The following is a 19,008-nucleotide window of genomic DNA, read 5'->3' on the forward strand; positions in this document are numbered from 1 at the left end:
CCCTCAGATGGAGGAGAAGGAACAGTTCGTCTCTCATGTTGTAACCATGATAACAATCAGCCTCCTGATCCAAGTCCACCTCCAGCTTTATAGGAGAGAGGATACGGCGGACCGTGCCAATTCACTCCTACCCGTGGTTTATAGTTAGGAAGGCTCCAGGCCAAACGGAGTTCAGCCTTTCGAGAGCTTATTTCCTCTCATAGTGTGTCAACCGAATTAATAGTTTAAAAAATCTGAGAGCATTTCTGTACAACAACAGAGCTTGTTTAAAATAGTCCATTCATAACAAATGTATTTACTATTCGTAGGTGAACTTAGACGTCTTTGCAAAACCATAATATACACAGATGTAATTCTGAACGTCTTCAAGGTTTGATCCAACGTGAACTAGAGCAGTGGAAAGTTTGTTTTATTCTGACCCCTGCTGGAAATATTTGGTGTTGCAGCTCAATCGATTGAGCAAATTTTATTTATGTGATACTTTTCACACAAACTGGTTAGCAGATTAAAAATGCAATAGAATGATGCTTAATGGTGATGGACATGATATGGCATGGAGACCCTACACCTAACTTTAAACGCAATGAAAACATTCTTATTAAATAAGAGGAGAAAAGAAACGCCATCTTTACTTCATAAGAAAGCGCCGCAGATTAAAAAATGAGACAGATGTATGTTTTCTAGAACACAAACATAAAATAAGCCAACTAAATAAGAACAATAAAGAATAGTCGCTCAACTACCACTATAGACTGATAAGTGGAACAGTTTTAAAGAAGACAAAATAAATATAGTCATAACTAAATAATTCAGAGCTAAAATTGCTGATCAAGCAATAGCATTGATCAGACAGATCAGGACAAAGCCAAATTGAACAAAAAGAAAAGAATTGTAAGTTGATACCTTGAATACAAACATAAGAGCGTCCCCACCCGAACTCAAATAAAGGCTACATTACACAGACATGTTTCCAATTTACTATCTATGGGTTCATGAACCACAATGGACTTACCCAGGAAAGAGCCTTAAAAACAAGTAAAATTCATTTAAAATTAATAAAATAATTTTAAAAAAAAGCGTAACAAATCTTTAATATAAAGATTTGGAAATTTGTCAGAAATTTGTGCTGGTAGGTTGTTGTTTTTTTTTTTAATCAGGCAACTGGATTTTGGAGCCTGAATATTTCCTCCAGCAGATGGCGCACGTTAGTTACTAATCTTAAAGTTGAGCATTTAGGTTTTGCATTAGTGTTTCTCTTTTTCTAACGTTATCTTCGCTCTAGAAAAAATACACGACTCCATCCCGTGTAAGCTAAATCGATATTTTGACATAATATCGATTTAGCTGCACACAAACTTATAAAGCGGTTACTTATCCAAGATCATGTCAGCAGCCACATTAATTATGAATGACTGATGCGTTACGCAGAGCTATTAATACAGCTGCTGCTCCTATAGAGTGTAAAGTCCGGTAGGGAGCCTCTGAGATTAGTAAGCAGATGTAGCCAGAGGCTCCTGTTTCCTTTGTGTTGGCTGAAGGACAACAGAAACTCACACTGGAAAACATTATACTTCGAATGAATCAAGAGACAAACTCAAATACAGCTTGTAGCACTGTTATAGAGGATAGATTTAATAATAAAAGTCTGCTCTGACGTGCACTTCATTTCCTGGCTACTTGACTCTTTAGTTTGGGTCTATTTCAATCCAGCAACTTTCCAGTTCTTTTGTCTCAGTTGCAATAAGAAAGTAACTCAGACAAATACCATGGTTATTGTATCTGCATATCCTGTTTTGCCTCTTGACGTCACTTGATCAACTTCCCAGCTGAATTAAGGTTTAGTATTTGCAAAATTTAAAAGCTGATGTCACCTTGAGATGTTCAGCGTTGGTTCTTCAGTCTTTGTTTCAGTGGCTGCCAATGCAGATTCTGTCTGAGAATTTCTGCCTCTGTAATCATTGGTGAAGGTCTCATTTATTTTCTTATTTATTTTTCCAGATATTTGTTTTTGCTCTACAACTCTTAGTTTTGTGATAGCATGCTGTGCTTGAGCTGTTCCTAAACTGCACATTTTGCTCCATATAATAAGAGACAAACTCTTCTCAGGGTTCTTTCTTCTTTTTTCTTTTTTTTAAAGTTGAGAATAAATATAGCTTCCTGAGAGTCCTGTTTGAACATGAAAACCTCTAATAAAGGTTTATGTTCAGTCTATTCTTCCACATGTGTAGGCAGTTTAAAGGCGCAGTTGTCCTGTGCTTACATAAGCACAAATGTGTGTGTTGTACCCTCAGTTCTAGATTTGTATCTTTCCTTTGTGAAATGATTCCTTTGTGACTAAACAGACACGACATTAGGCTCTTGTTCTTTCTGCTCTCAGTGTTGAAACACTTGAGTCATTCACCTCCCACCCTCGCCGGGTCAAAGTTTCGTGTCAGAGGTGCAGCGTTTTTTTTCTGACAGCGAAGCTCTGGCACCGGAAACCTACAGAGGGATGGAGTCATGTTCATTACATCATCTTTCAGGCATGCGCAAACAAGCAGAAAACTGGATCTGATTAAAAGCTGCACATGTGCACCACATGCAGACCCACGCCAAGCCCAAAAGGCCCGTCGGTGATCGTAAACTCCTGAAGCTGGGAATCTGGAAATGGAGACTTGAGAGCCGCAATCACAAGGCTGCAGAGTGACTTTTGTAAACACTCTGATTCTGAAGACGGCAAAATTAGCTTGTTTGTTAGTTGGTGTGTTGCCAAGGTTTTCTGGTTTGTCTGAGGATTTCATGTTTTTGCCCTCAACTCTGCTCCCTTTGATCTTATAATGAAGTCAGCAACAATCCAACTTTTACACATTCATCACGTTTGACCTGCTAAATAAACAACACATGAATCCGGCTCAGCTGTTTTACATTCATGCAAATATCACATCAAGGTTTCCAGACGCATATCCAAACAACTTGGAGGTCTTAGTTTCTGTTTTTAAATAATTCAATATTTTCAAGCACAGTTTCTGATGTAGGCTTATTATCTTTCAATAGAAGCAAAATCATTTTATTTCTGTGTTATTAATTTCAGATATACAATTTTTTTCATAGGCTGCATTGTTATAATCACTTTTGGTCTTTTCTTCGTAAACTTCTCAATGTTGGGGTAATCCGTGTTGCTTTTCTTTTTTCCTTCCGCTTAACTTTCCATTATACTTTGACATAGCACACTGCGAACTGTGGAAGAAACATAAGTCTTTACAATAACATGCAGCTTAAAGTTTCTATTTTAGTACTAGTTATAAATTAGTACAAACAAATCCCAAAGACACCATATGTATATATAAACATTTATTGTTGAGGATATTTTATATTCAGCAGTGTTTTTTAACCTGTCCTTTTTTAATAATAATAATAATAATAATACACATTCTTTGCGTTAACATCAGAGTGTGGAGTTCAGGTACAAAAAAAAATCTCAGCAGTGACTTGTGGGTTATGACACACGTGTGTGTATCTCTGTGCATACTTTCAATCTGAGATGGGATTTTACAGTTAATATACATTTTACAAGCCACCAGATACCAATAAGCCCAAGAAAAAAAAAAAAAGTTATCCGCTTTAGGTGACTGTTCACCAGAAAACAAAGGAATATAAAAGCATCTGTCTGGAGGAAATATTAGCAGATGTGGACATGGAAAAAGTGCACAGATATAAAAAAAAAAAAGAAAAATATTTTTCCTAAGGAATGTGAAGTTTTTTGGTCAACAGAAACTTGATGTTCACAAGTGAGGACGTCATGCCAGCATATTGTTCCTATAGACAGTATATACAACGTTCAAGTAACTCCTGGTTAGCAGGTTAGAGGAACGTTCTGATCGATGCGCCTGGATTCCCAACTCAGCTCTACTGCTGAACCTGTGAGTTTGTGTCAGGGGAGGACGAAGGCTTCAAATTACAACTTCAATCTGCAAGATGGAGCTGGAAGAAAGCATTTTTCGTGTTTCAGCGAGCTAGCAAATTGTTGTTATGAAAAGGTCAAAACAAAATAAGGGGAAATAGCATTGCTTCGTGTAAAAAATGTCCAAATTTATTTTCTTTTTTATAAGCAGACTTTTGTTTCCTTCAATCCATGCTGTGGAGTTAAAAGCAAGTGGTCTACTGTTGCATCATCTGCACTACGTGTGTTAGTCTTTGGCATGATTGAGCATCAAAATCTTCTCTGACTTGTATTTTTTCAGCTTTTTTTTTTTTCTTTCAAAATAAGCCCACTTTTGCTTTATACTAACCATTTTGACCTAGTTATACTTTTTTGATCGAAATAATTAACGTTAAAATTGCAACTGTACCAAAGCAAGAACTTCAGCTAGGTTAGAACAGTAAATAAGTAATTACAGTTTTTTTTTTTACACAAGGAGATAAACCAAGGTTATCTATGTGATTTTAACACACGTTACTGACTAGGTTCAAACCAACCATTACAGCACACCAGGTCCAGTCCTGCCAGCTTTTCAAGAGGTTTTTAATAAACAACACCTGCAAACCACCTCATGCTGCCACGCTCCGTTAGAGCCCAGAGTCATCCAAAATAAGTACGAACTTCAGACAGATTCTGCTGCTTTAACACATCGTTTGAAAAGAAGCTCTGATCTCAGCCGCAAACAGAACGGGCAACACAAGTCTCCAAATGTGTGTTTTTTTTTTTTTTTTTTCAGATTTTCCTCAAAGCTGTTGTTTGTTACTTGGTACTGTGCATGACTACTTCACATGTATTATAGCGCCGTATAAAAGAAAGAAAGAAAAAAACAAAAACAACAAACATGTAAAAAGTCTGGACAGGTAAATATAAAGGCTCAAAATAAGAGCAGCTGAAATGACACGTTTTAAAAACTAATGAGATTTACAACATTGAAAACAAACATAAGAAACATGAACGGGGAGAGGGCGATTCCAGTCATTTCCCTTCTTCTCTGATGTATTGTTCAGGCTGAGCATGCCTTGCCCCATTAGTTTGGCACAGGACTAAAACTTTCACGCAGTGAGATGAGACCAGGGCAACGGCTGAAATTATTCCACGCGATGAGATGAACAGGAGGATTGGCTCGGAGGAGGAAGGTCGCGCTCCGTCTCTACTGGTCCCTCTCCACTCGCCTCCTGCGGACTGAAAACAGCATAAAAAAAAAAAAACATTTTCAAAAAACATCATTAACATATCAAAGATGAGCAAAAAGCAAGCATGCGGTATCGTCTCTAAGCTTCACAGGTCTGTTAGTCCGACTTAAAGACAGGAAGTGAGCCATCGTCAACTTTGTGGTCAAAGTTTAAACCATTTCAACAGCGTGTGTCAGCATGTACAGGAAACAAGAAGTGAGATGTCGTCACTCTCAGGGTTTTCAAACTGTTAATGCAGTGAATGCATCACTCAAGACACTGTGAAGGAAGCCTCTGTTACGATCAACCCCTTGACACACCCCATGCATCAGACCTGTGCAACGGCAGCTCTGACAGGGGGAGGAGCTAAAGGAAAGAGGAGAGTTGGTCACTGCTGACTGCAAGCTGAACAGAAGTTCACAGAGGTCTAAATTTAACTTGTCAGGATATTTCCGTAGCAACCGATACCAGCTGATAACTCAGTTGTTTTAATTTTAAAACAGGAGGTTAATTTCATCCGTCTTTGCGTGTGTATGTGAATCATACCGAGGTCGTTGTTCTTGGTGATGGCCGCAGCAGCCCGGGACCGAGGCCCCTGCTGGGTGAAGTGGTAGCCAAACTTCACTATGCTGTTGTTCTGTTCCAACATCTTAGCTATCTCCATCTCCGCGGTGGTGCCCAGCTGCTGCCGCTGAGGAACACACAAGCACAAGGAGGTTAACGGGGAACGACAGAAGGAAGAAGCTCCCACCGCACGGAAACAGTTCAGCTTCCTCCTTCCAGCTGGAAGCCGTACTACTAAAACACACATGGCTGTCAGGACAAATGACAGCTAGTTATTTGATCATCAACATGAATTTTTGCCCGTTTATGAAACCACAGTGATCTAAAACAGGGGGTCCAAACTGCAGCCCGAGGGCCATTTGTGGCTCAATAAAAGATTTTGTGCGGCCCTTCACCTTTACGTCGAAATACACCAAGCTAAACATGGGCTAAAAAAAGATATTCTAGCCCATAATCAACCCAAAAAATATGTCTGCCTTGTAACAACTCAGAGTTAAAGATCCTTTGTGTTTATTTGATCTACAATGATTCAAAGATCCTTCTTTTTCAAAAGTCTCTTTAGTTAATTTAAAGAGAACCTTGCACCTTTAGTTTATTGTTGAGGAAAAACAATTAAAAAAGCACAATAAATGTGTATGTAAACTTCAAAGTAAACTTCAAAAGCTTTCATCTTGATCATTTTGGCCTTGGACGTCACTGATCTAACATAGTAAAAAAGGCCAAAGAAGAAGGGCTTTGTGTTGTTCCTTTACTTCTTGACTAAAATGAAGTTAAGCCTGTAAACTCTATCATATAGCTACCATGCAGAAAGAAAAAGGAAAACTAAGAATATTTTCCTTAACATCACCAGCCAAATTCCAGCTACTATTACCTACAAATCTATTTTTGGCTTGGAAAATATCATTTAAAATCTCAAAGTTGTACTTTTGCTCCCTACAGGCTGAGCTGCATGTGATTAGCAGAGCGAGCTAAATTGCTCGCTTTACGTTACTCACCTGGTTGTCTATCTTGATCTCAGTGAGTGTGTCATTATCTCGCAACGCCTCCACCAAAGACTGCACTCCTGCTCCAGTGATGAAATTGGACTCCAAGTTCAAACTCCGCAGCGTCTTGTTTTCCCGCAGCATGTCGCTGAATGCCTAGAATACGGAAAGGGAAAGCAAAAGAAAAAAGAAAGAAAGAATGAAAGGTGTTACGACGTGTCAACAGAACCATTAAAAGCCCACAAACCGCTCCATCTCACCACAGCAACTGGGTCGCTACTCCGTGTCGCTGCCAGGCTGAACTTTGTGACGTGTGTGTTCTTCTCCATTGCTTTGGCAAAGTCTTTCAGCGTGGGTATGGGAATGTTCTGGGGAAAGAAGAACGCTGGTGTTGGAGGAGGCTGTATCCTACGCAGCTCAACTCTGCGTTTGGACTTGTGCGTACCTTAATGTTGTTAAGGTTGACCTCTTTTAAGGAGCCGTCGTTGTTTTTTACCCTCTGCAGCGTTTCTTCTACGTTGGTGGGGTTGGGAGGCTCATCGAACACCGGGTTCATCTTCTCTCCTTTCACCACGTCTGGAAGAGACAGAGAGCCTGAGGTCACAATACTGACCTCTTTGGGGGTAATTATAAAGAGTAAAAAAGAGTAAAATTTAAAAAAACTAAACTTCACTGTACTCACTGTTGTAGCCTTCTTTACTTCCAGTTCCATCGTATGTCTGATTACTGGTGACCAGTGTGTGCACACCCAGAATAGCTGTAAACCAAAGGAGGAAAATCTGTTCGATAACTGGCGAGAAATAACCGTGTAAGCAGAAATTCTGCAGTTCAATGTGAAGGTAAGATGATCTAATCTGGAGAGCATTGCATATGTGAGGTGTTATGCTGCTCAGTCAGCCCTTTTTTTTCGTTCATCCATCAGCACACGGAGTAAAAGTCGGTGCCAAGGGAAAGGCCGGGGGGGGAAAACAGCTTGTATTTTTCCATCCCAGGAAAGACTCGGATCGGACAGCTGGATGCGGCTACAACTGGATTTTCTTTTCGATGAGTCACACTGATGTGTGTTTAAGAGCTGCTGTTCCCCTGCAAGAGTATTTATATCCTTTCCACACATAATGCATCATCTGTAATAATTCAAAAGTGGAAGGAAAGTTGTACAATTTTTTGTTTCGCTCTCTGGAAAGTGGGGACAGATCTGTTGCAGGACACTGGCTCTCGAAAACTCTGACGGCTTTGCATCAACAGCGGTTTTCCCCGTTTGACTCTTCCATGCAGGTCTGAGTTAATGAATGCAGAATATCAAGTCGTCCAGGAAACAGATTGTCCCACCTGAAAGTGCCACCATGAAATGTTTATTAAACGTCGTCATTCTTACCTGCTAAATCACACAATTCGGTGTCGGTGGCGCTGCAGAGAGCTTCTTCTAATTCTGGATCGAGGGTCGTGGCTTCTTCCTGGAACATTTCTTTTGGTTTCTGCTTGGGAACAAATACTTTACCTGTGGAGGAAGGACACACAAATGCCAGTCAGATGGGAAACTTGCATGAGATTGTTATTCATTAGGAGCTTCTTCTAATTAAGGTCTCTGGGTTAATTTCAGCTTCCCTCGCTACATGTCAAAGTATCAGTAGGAAATTCAAAAATAAATGTACCTACATATACTGAATCTTGCTAGCAGGTTGAAGTTTCAACCCAATAGCTCATTGGAACTAAACATGAGTGAAATTACTACATTTCATTTTCTTTTTGGGAATTTTTAGCATTATTTTAACCATCTCTAAGTGATGCGGTCCTAGAAAGAATATTAATTGTGATGTAGGAAACGTCTCAAACTGAGCTATGCTGTCAGAAAGCCATGACTTTCTGACAGGATTTCCTTGGCAACCAATCTGAGGAAAGACGCCAACAGTGTGAAGGAAGTCATGCAACAAAAACTTGAGTCTAACATAAAGTGCACTGCTGAGGCAGCGAGCACTTACAGCTGGCAGAGCAGCCATGCAGTGGGAGCTCTCTGCTGCCTCCGTATGCCCGTCCCCTTCCACACACAAACCCACCAGCAACCGGCCCTCCCTCGTTCTCTTCCTTCCAACTCATTCAAGTCACTCAAATTGTTCAAAGTGCTCCCCAGTGGGGGCTCTGGCACTTCCTGTAAACCCAGTAAACACTAAATACAGTCATTACGCAGCATTCAGAGCCAAGCCCTCAGTGGAGATATTTAACCCAGAGGAGGGGACAAATGACAGAGACCAAAGGACTGTCGAGTAAAGAATTTGTCTTCTGCGCGATTTTATGCAAACATTGAGTGAATGGGACAGTCACACTGGACCTTAGAGTAAAAGAAAAAAAAAATCCAGGAAAACAGAACAACAGTAATGCCTAGACCGGACATGTGGTGTCAGAACAATTTGGCAACTAAAAATAAACAGATTCCACCACAAACAATGTAACTCTTTCTGTTCAGATGTTTCAGACCAACCATGAAGAATCTGTCTATCTGACATGTAAAACAAATCACACACCAGCTACAATGTGAGGTTTTTACTTATTTTTTAGGTAACTATGTGGCAAAGCATAGCGTCACAAACACAAATACTGTTCTGGGAAAACATTCCCAAAAAAGTGGACACAGTAACTGCATTTAATCATATTTTCAAGCTCACTGGTATTTATTGATGCTGTTGTGGGACAAACGATGCAGAAAATAATAAAAAAAAAATACTTTTTTAATTTACCATCAGTAACTGCGACAATACAATAAATGCCGACCCCTAATCAACAGAAGTGTGTATTACTGCTGATCAGAAATAGTCTCACTCCGAAGACATTGTGGTTGTAGGACAGTCCCATGAACAGGAGCCTCAGTGTGTCCGTCATGTCCTCCATTTTCAGAACGTTGTTCTTTGTGCATTCATCTCCAGAGCTGACCCCGAGGTCCTCTGTCACCGGCTCAACTTATTTAACTCAGATCCCCAAAAAGTGATGACAAAGAAAATGTAATCATAAACTTCTTCACTAAGTACAGAGTGCTGTAACCCTTCTTGTCTAACTCTTACAGTAATTGTAAAATGGGAGGTTGGAAATAAGAGTCTATTATACAAAATAAGAGTCTATTATACTCTTATTTTGTCACTGGACAGGATAGTAATCTATGTTACCAGCATAGAGAATAAAATTGAATTTTATTCTGGCCAACATACTGATTTTTTACTCCTTTTAGCAGAACAAAGCAAAATGCATGCCGTAATAACAACTCATTTCCAAAATGTTTATTGGATCTTCTGTGCTTTCAAAGATGTCCAACTTTTTAAAAAAAGCCAACTTAAGAGATTTTGAAGTTACCACAGATTCTCTGCTTGGGTGACCACAACATGAGTTAATAAGGCCGACACACCCTGAAGAAACTCTAGAGCAACTGGAAGGAAAAACAATAAGCACTGAAATTAAGCCATTAAAGATCTGCAGTGGTTTCTATGGTATTTGAGCAAAGCCCTCTTCCGCTGACATTATTAACATCATTGGATCTGAGCCTCACACACTCAGAACCACATTAAATATCAGTTGGGGGCGAGTATAACAAGGGAGGACAGAATCCACAGAACCACCGGCCAACAGTGATCCAAGTTTTCCATGTTGTCATAGGAAGTTATTGAACACATGAGCAGGCAGGGAGAGAGAGAGTTTAATTTCCAACTCGCTGTGGGTAAATCAAGGAAAGACGTCAATTCCATGTTTCCTCTGCTTTCTTATGAGATTAACGATTTTCATCTGCTTCTTCAGCTACGTTTGTGACAAACATTGCATCCAAACAGTGGTTATGATTACTAGAACCATGTAAGAATAGAGCAGACATGTTGATAAAAGAGTAGGTTGTGTTTTTACAGCAGTCCATCTGGTTCTACAGGGATTTTATTTGTAAGAGAAGCTTCCTTCCTGAGTGTATTCACTCTGATAAAACAGATTTCTCCTTGTTTGGAGAATGCTTTTTTAGTAATTGTTGGGAAAGGTTGAAAACCTGACAGCTTATGACATTAATGGAAACAAAATAAGAATAGTTGAATAGATTTTGTGAAAACAACAAATGTTTCAAGTCTTATCCCAATTCAAATAAGGCTTAAGCGTAGATTTGCATAGCTGCTTCTGAGAAAGAATAGCGATCATCCAGACTGGTCAAAAAAAGCTGAGATTTTCAGATCACTGGAAACTAAAACCTTTGTAAAATCCATCTTTGTTAGTCTGTAAATGCTACAACAATCAGCATTTTACACACTGGTGACTTTTCCGTTGGTGCTCTTCACACTCTATTGTAACAAGCCTGGGAAAGCGACGGGACAAGCCGCAGTGTGAAAATGATATTTGTATCAGTGCGAGATTACACATTATGTTAAGTGTCAGCTATAATTTCAGAAAAGCTTCTTAGCATTGCAGGTTTCTCACACAAACATGATACCAGGATGAGAACTCAGATAGATGTGCCAACAAGGAGGAGGTTGTGATAACAGCTACACACGCTGCAGGACTTGGGATAAACATCCAGCAGCTCTTTATGAGCTTTAACATGTCAGCTATTAAAGAAATAAAACTATTCTTGACATTAAGGGAAGTAGGAATGATTCAACTGAGCAAATATAGTCTAGGTAGCCTTTTAGGTTTGTATTTTTGCACACACTGATAGTGATGATGACTGTGATTCAATATCTTGAAATGTTAAAGCTAAATGAACAACCGACGTTACACTCCAAAGAGTTTAACTGTAGGCTAGTGAAACCTTTATCAATACGAGAAAAACCAGATCTTTCACTTTTACCGTAGTTCATTCCTGACACGACATCGTGGAGATTTTTCAGCCGTCTATCTCTAACATCACACAAAGCACGCTAAATTGTGTTAAACAAAAAACAATTATTGGAGAGCAAAACAGAACTGCTAAAATGCTTTTAATCATTTTTTCTGCTAAATTTGGATCAAACCAGAACAAGGCAGAATCAGAGTGGGGTTTAAGACACATGCCAGAGTGCTGGTAATAAAAACACATGGTCACGATGAAGCAGTAAACTGGTTTCTACCTCCCATTATGTAGCACAAATCTTCCTCCGCCACAGAGAAGCATTAGTAATCCCAGCCACAAACAGGAATTACTGCTGTGTGTGTTCTCCTGATACACCCTGAATCCTTTTCTCCAAAGAAATACAGTTATTAGCCTGTGATAGCAACTAACCAGTTCTTAATCAGGTGGTTTTATTCAAAATAAGCCACAAAAACCTGCAAATCATCATGGCTGCTGGGTTTCTGTTGGGTAAACACTTCTGATTCAGTTCCAGTTAAAACACCGCAATAACACAGAATTAATGTCATATCCGCATAGGTCAAAATATGCAACTTAACTTAGGATTATTTTTGTTCTATTGCAAAACAAATCAAACAAGTATTTTAGAATTTAACCAAAATATGTAAGTGTAGACAGGTTGAAGGAAGAATAGTATGGAAGAAGATTTGCTTCATTCCATCATTTTAGTACAATCTCTTGTCACTTTTTAGTGAATAAAAAGTTCGCAAATTCAATCACTTTATACTACATGACAAACTAAAGCTGAGGGTTTGCAGGGCAGATTTTGGAAGATGTTAATGACTGGGTAACATGTCCTCATTTTAGGATAACAATACCACTGAGGTTTTGTACGCAGAAACCCTGTAAACAAAACATGGAAGATCAAAATTCCCAGAAACCCCGGGAGAAATAAGCTTTTAAAACTAACATTACCAAGTAAAAAAAGAAAAACAAAAGCGCCTTAAGCTAAACAGCTCTATCATAAATACGCTACATCAATGACCCGGCTACAATGTTTGCTGATACGGTTTAACCAGTTTACCTTAATAAATGGGCCAAAGCCAGGGTTTGGATTCTGCAGCAGATTGGAGTTTGGTACACAACCAGTGAGGAAATTTTGTCTTTAAACTTTTGAAGAGCTCATACACAGAGTCTGAAAACTTGCAGAAATGAATCAAGGTCAGAAATCCCCTCAAGCGAGTGGATCTGTGTCAGGATTTTTTGTCCACAAGGAGACTCTGCTGTCTCCGTTTCATTCTCCACCAGATTAGAAAAACAAAACAACCTTAGAAACAACATCCTAATCCTAGGAGGAACCCTGACACTCACCTTTTCTCTCCCCAGTGAAGGGAACGATGTCATCTCTGTCCTTGTACTCCATGGCCTCCTTCTCCAGGTATTTGAGCAGCCGATCCCTGTTGAATGGCCCAGTGGCCGACTTATCGGTCTGATCTTTCTGCCGCATACCGGCTGGAAGAAGCGCATTCTGCAGAGGAAGAACAAGGAGCAGTTTGAAGCCATGTGCGATTCACCATCTTTTAACATTTCATTGTGTCCAGAGAAACACTTTATTAATGCAGCTAAGTGAGCATCATGAAAACGACGATATCGGCTAATACACACATCATGTAGCATAAGTCATCTTACTGTTGCCAACTTAGAGATATTGTTGCTATATCTAGTGACTTTTCAGTCAAAAAAAAAATGGTATTAGCACAAATCTGAATTATCAGATGAGGCTTTTTAAAGTTCAGTGATCGGACAGAAAAATGCAATCGGTTCACCCCCAGAAAAACAAACAAGGGGACTGATTGATTCATTGCAACATTTTCCTTCTCTCCCAGAAAATGTTACAAAAAACTTTAAAGAACTCCCCACTACAATAGTATAAGAAATAAATAAAATATATCAATTTGCTAAATAACTGCTTTCGATGGAAACAAATAGAAAAAGTACTATCAAACACAGAGCAATGAGCAAATGCTAAAACATGGATTAAAAAGCAGCAAATGAAATATGAGCTCCCTAAAACTACAATAAAAACGGATGTATAAACCAGTTTATCAGGAAGGATCCAGATGGTTTAGCTAAAGCAATGCAGAAGGAAAACCTGAATGGCTAAAAAAGGGACGCCTGCTGGAAACTTTCGTCAAGCCAGTTTGTTTCCAACGAAGTCCAACGTTTCCTTTGCAAGGCCGATGAGTTTAGTCTTTCTCTTGACATGCAGCACATGTACAGTAGAGCCTTTCTCTACTGTTGCTAAGTGCTTCCTGTTGGTCTTGTGAAGTTATTTGTCCCACATCACATAACAGGACTTTAAGTAAAGTCTCCACCCATTGTGGAGGCAATTTATGATTTTCTACAGTTTATAAGATAACTCATGCAACATGACTGAGGGAGGCTGCTGCAGATTCAGCTCATTTTCCGGTTATAGCGGCTTCAGCATGAGACGTGTACAAAGAAAAGACTGGAGTTCAAAGCATTCCAGGAGAAACAACAGGAAAACGGCAATAATTTGAAGAGGGATTTCCTTCTAATTAAAACGTCTTAACCATGTCGCAGTCAAACCAGTTCAATTAGAAGGTTTTTTTATCTGACATTTTAGTCAAATCTCTACCACAGAAACCCCTCCCGTCCCTGCTGAGGAGCCACGGAGCTCCTCCAGCCCTCGCCGGGCCCTGACCTCAGGATCCACCTCCTCCAGGACCGTCTCCAGCTGCTTCAGCTCCTCCTCCGACAGCTTGTTCAGGATCTCGTCTTCATCGATGTCCTTGTATTTGTCGAGGTCCTTCTTGAACGACAGCGCCATGGTGGCTATAGCTTGCTAGGCGACAGCGAACGGCAAACAAACTGCGGCAGCCACTCTGGTCCTGCTCAGTGTTTCTGCTCCAGGTCACGGAGGAAGGGGGCTGTCTGTGGGAGAAAAACGAACAAATTGTTTATGTTTTCACGTCAGGTAGCGTAAAAGAAAAATAAATAAATAAAAATGCGAGGAGCTGCACATTCCCAGCCGAGATAAACAACGTGAACCCGTGCTTGTGAAACAATAGTGGGACACAGCTGTGCTGGAAAGCAGCCTTGTCCTTCCAGCGATGCAACACGCAGCTGGAACAAAAGACGAACTTTCTCAGGCTCTGACAAGTCATCAAATTATTCCCATAAGGGTCAGAATGAAAAAAAATTCTGGAAATAATATGGAAAACATGATCAACTTCAGAAAACAAACAGAAACTTTTAGTGGTTTTGCAAGTCCAGACAGATCCATTTGTTTTAGGACTAAATTATTAAACATAACAATAGTTGAGGTTAAATGATCTCTAGACAAGAAGAGGAGCTGGAGTCTGGATAGATTTACCTCAGTCAAAGAAACTGAGGAGGATTCAGCCTGCAGCTCGCTCACTTTAAATCTTATAATGACCTCATCATTTCCAGATCACCAGCAGGACTTCCCCAAAGGTCCTCCTGCCTATCGCGCAAGGACGTTTGTGTTTATACGCAGGCTCACACATGCAGCGTTCTGAAAAGCTTGTGTTTAACACCTGCTGTATTTCAAGGTGATATTTATGTTTTTATGGCAGGTGAGTTTAGCTGGGAATCCTGAATGTTGCCAGACTACAGGTTTGATTGATCTCAAATCAACAAACTAAAAACAAATCATTTAAGTTCCTCGACCACTTCTACTCCTGCATCTAATTATTCATGAAATGGTGAAAATGTTCACAGGGAATTTAAAAAACTGATTGACAGCAGGTCAAGCTTAACCAAAATGTTACTAATAACTATAATCAAAAGCAAATAAATCTAATAATATGCTGCTTTAAACTCTCCCAAATGTTCTGCTGGGACTGCCAATGAAAAACAGATTCAGTTAATCAACTTCAATCTGAATGTGAGTTTTTATTCTTTTGCCTTGTGGTTTGGACAGGAAGCCAATCCAAACAAACTTTAAATTATTAAATATAACTCACACATGGTTGACACAAAGAAACAATCAGAACATAACACAATAATATAATACAATACTATACGACTACATAATAACAACCAAGCCTGTCGCAGTTAATCAATTAATCACATAATGAATTAAAAGGAGCTAGATTTCCATTCTGTTGATTAACATGTTTTGAAGGGCAATTTTGCTTACAGAGACATCATAATCCATTTTATTTCTGGTTTTGGTTGTGCGTGTTTATTGTTTAAGGTCTTCCTGTTGCAGTGCTAAGTGTTCTCTACAAAACTAAATTTATTGGACTTTGAGAGGGTGAGCCTGCATTACTATTAATATATAATTTGAAAATAGTGTCATTATAACAATATTATCGTTTATCGCAATAACTGATGAGACAATTTATCGTCCAGCAAAATCTGTTATTGTGACAGGCCTGATAATGCAGAGTAATTATACTATAAATCGAAATATGAAATATGGACTGCTGATCAAATCTACCATAAAACCTCGCAAGTGTTTATTCAGTATTTTTTTATATTTTAACAAAAGGAATTTATCGTGCTGTATATTTTTTGCTTATTTCTTGTGAAATACTGTGACTCTGCGCTATTATACCTTCAGAAACTCACTAACTGCGCCTCCCCAGTGTTGAATCATAATCAAACTATCTGCTTCAATCCTTTTGCCTAAAGAAAAAGTCCCATGAATCCAAGTAACACGCAAAATAAATCTAAATCATCCAGTAAATACATCAGCAGTAATTTGTGCTGTTTTCAGACATCAGTGGTATGATTTGTTTTCTCGTGAAATCACAAACCCTCCAGCTTGTTTCGGTAAAGAAACGAGCTGGCACACCATGACACAAGAACCCGGAAAAGACCACCAACATTTAAGGCTCTTACACTGAGACTAAGTCTGAATAACGCTGCCCGACTTTCCCTTATGTTCACGATGCATCATTCATGCCGCTCCACAGGCACTGTGCTGTAAGTGAGGCCCGGTGGTTTCAAGTGTGCAGACAGAGGAGTAATGGAGCATCCATACAGGGATAATGATGGCAGAGGGTGGGCTCAAGCTGAGGTGGAGACACTGAGAGGATACATTAGTCCAACCTGATTGATTCCTTTCTCCCTCTCCTCTCCGCTAATCCTCCAGGGCAACAACAGATGGCAGGACGCCAGCAATACGGCAAACTCGTGAGCCCGACGCTCACCTTGACCTTTCCTTCGCCGAATTGTGGACTCAGTCGACTGGAAACCTAACAACTTTATGTCGTTTTTACAGGCTACGCGTTTTCCAAGTTCAGACCGCATTAATCACAGTAATCTAGAGGTTTCAAAGCACGTGACCCCTGTTAGTGAAAACAACAAATTCACCACTGTTATCTGTAAAATGTTCTCAACAAATATCCAAATTATCTCCACTGTGCATTCCTCAGTGACTGAAGCTGGAGGAAGAATAATTTGTAAGCTCAACGATGAGACAGGAAGTGGTGAGTAGAATTAAATTATAATGGAACAACGCCCCAACCATACAGAAATGGACTATAGTTAGAATAACCCAGCTATAATGCCCATGAGACTCAGCACTGAACTTCCTCCTCTAGTTTTACTCTCCCCTCTCTTTCTCTCTCTCTCTCTCTCTCTCCACCCTGTTGTTACTCTCCTCGCCGGTTTCTATGTTCGGTCTCCGGAGGTGAACAGCAGTGGGAGAGAAATGATAGAAAACAGATGGACTGAGATAGCAACAAGAAGGCAAATATAAAAAAAAAATCCACTTTTATGCAAGAGACTAACACAAACATACATGTCTCTTCAGGGTTTGAATAAACTTAACAATTTCCAGACAGGAAGTGGAGTGTTTTTCCAACAAACACGCACGATTTGTATATTTCCCAGCAGCTCAAATCCACTGTATGATATTATATACACAAGGGTTCATCCTGTACTTCTTCACATGTAGCTGATGCAAATGAAAGAGTTCAAACAGTGCACCTTGATAAATGTACATATTTGCCCAGAAACTCCTGCTCCAGTTCACTTTTCTGGCCGAATGCCAGCATACACTCCCCACTGAAAAGGTATGCGGGGAAAAAAACAAAGGCCATTTGTTCATATGCGGCTGATAACGTGGTGCAAGAAAAGGAAGAAGAAATCTAAATCTGGCAAGGAACAAAACCCCTTTTCTACCTGATATTAGGATACCTGTCTCACAGCATACGAAAAGGCCACCAGGCTGTAAAGAAAAACTTCACTTCTCTAAGATTTGGGCCACACCCTTCATTCACCACTCAGTCTGCAGTTTACGCTGCCTTTTGTGAGCAACACACAGGCTCGTTTTATTTCTTGAACGGGGGAGTGAGTTTAAAAACTTGCTGACAAAAAGGTATAATAGCATCTGCAACAACCAGTGAAACTGATAAAACCACATTTCTCAAAATATCCACCCTGGTGTGAGTCATTCCACCAGAAGAATGCACCTTAGGAACCCTGAAACGCCCGTCTTAGTCCCCCGGACGAGCACAGAGTGGACACAACATGCCCCGTCTCGCACTTGCATTGTCCGACTATGCAACAGAATTGGCCACGAATAATAATGAAATAAAATCAGACACACTTTACTTTAAGATTTTAAAATCACATTCCCTCATAAATCCCAAGATGACCAAAGGTTGCTTATCTCCGACAATAAAAATCACACCAGAAAATGCTACTAATCGCATACGTACTCTAGGAATGTTACTTTGGTGACACCTCAGCTGTCATCATCATAAAGTATCTATCGAAAGGCGTTAGCTAACTCCTCCTGACATGTTTATGACTTACAACTGGCAATAAATGTGTTGGTAGCAATTATCAACACCAGGCGAAACCTTCCTCTCCTTAGCTATATAAAAGTTAAAACTAAACGAAGCCATTCATGGGACACTTTCGTTGGTAACTAGGCTACATTTGTCGGATGCAGAACACCGTGAATGAGATGTAGAAGCTAACACGCTAGCGCTTGCAGATGACTCAAGTCGCTAGCCGCTGAGCTAAGCCCAACAGCGGTAATACTCTACAGCTGGCTTCAAAACTAGATTCACATAGTTATTGCAGTCGGCCCAGAGAAAGCACTTTCCTCACCTGAGTTGAAAGACACGCAGCTCGGTAAAACTCCAAAGAGCACCAGACTCTGAAGAGACGGTGGAGGTGAATACTCCTGTGTGTGTGAGGTTTGTCACTCGGTCCAACCAAGGGCGGTAACACAGGAAGAGGGAACAGAGGGGACCCGTGATTGACGTCGAAAGGAACCAATAGAAAGACAGAATGTCCCACGTAAACCAATGGCGTACCTTGTCCCGCCCTCACGCAAAATAAAATAAAATAAAATGTAAAGAGGAAAATAGTCATTTATTTATATATGGTGTATGTAAAATATACACAAATATGTCTGTATTTCTGACATTTGATCATGTATTTAGAATTTTTATTTTTTATAAATATTTAGATTTCTTTTGACTACTTTGTGAATATTTAAAATGTTTTACATGAATATGAAACTAAAGTATTTGCATC

The 19,008-nt window shown here is 39.8% G+C and overlaps 1 protein-coding gene across 1 annotated transcript; it reads right to left on the reverse strand.

Moving 5' to 3' along the window:
• Nucleotides 1-3,315: 3,315 nt before the first annotated feature.
• tmod2 (tropomodulin 2) lies at nucleotides 3,316-18,727 on the reverse strand. Its single transcript, XM_008404565.3, has 10 exons — nucleotides 18,577-18,727; nucleotides 14,186-14,415; nucleotides 12,832-12,988; nucleotides 8,053-8,175; nucleotides 7,360-7,434; nucleotides 7,123-7,253; nucleotides 6,938-7,045; nucleotides 6,690-6,833; nucleotides 5,677-5,821; nucleotides 3,316-5,140 (listed from the first exon to the last, which is right to left on the reverse strand). Exons 2-10 carry the CDS (start codon nucleotides 14,309-14,311, stop codon nucleotides 5,109-5,111), a joined length of 1,041 nt encoding a protein of 346 aa, XP_008402787.1. The 5' UTR covers nucleotides 14,312-14,415; nucleotides 18,577-18,727; the 3' UTR covers nucleotides 3,316-5,108.
• Between the last annotated feature and the right edge of the window lie 281 nt (nucleotides 18,728-19,008).

Source organism: Poecilia reticulata, chromosome 3 (genome assembly GCF_904066995.2).
Source record: "Poecilia reticulata chromosome 3, P_reticulata-male-v2, whole genome shotgun sequence".
Lineage (NCBI taxonomy): Eukaryota > Metazoa > Chordata > Actinopteri > Cyprinodontiformes > Poeciliidae > Poecilia > Poecilia reticulata.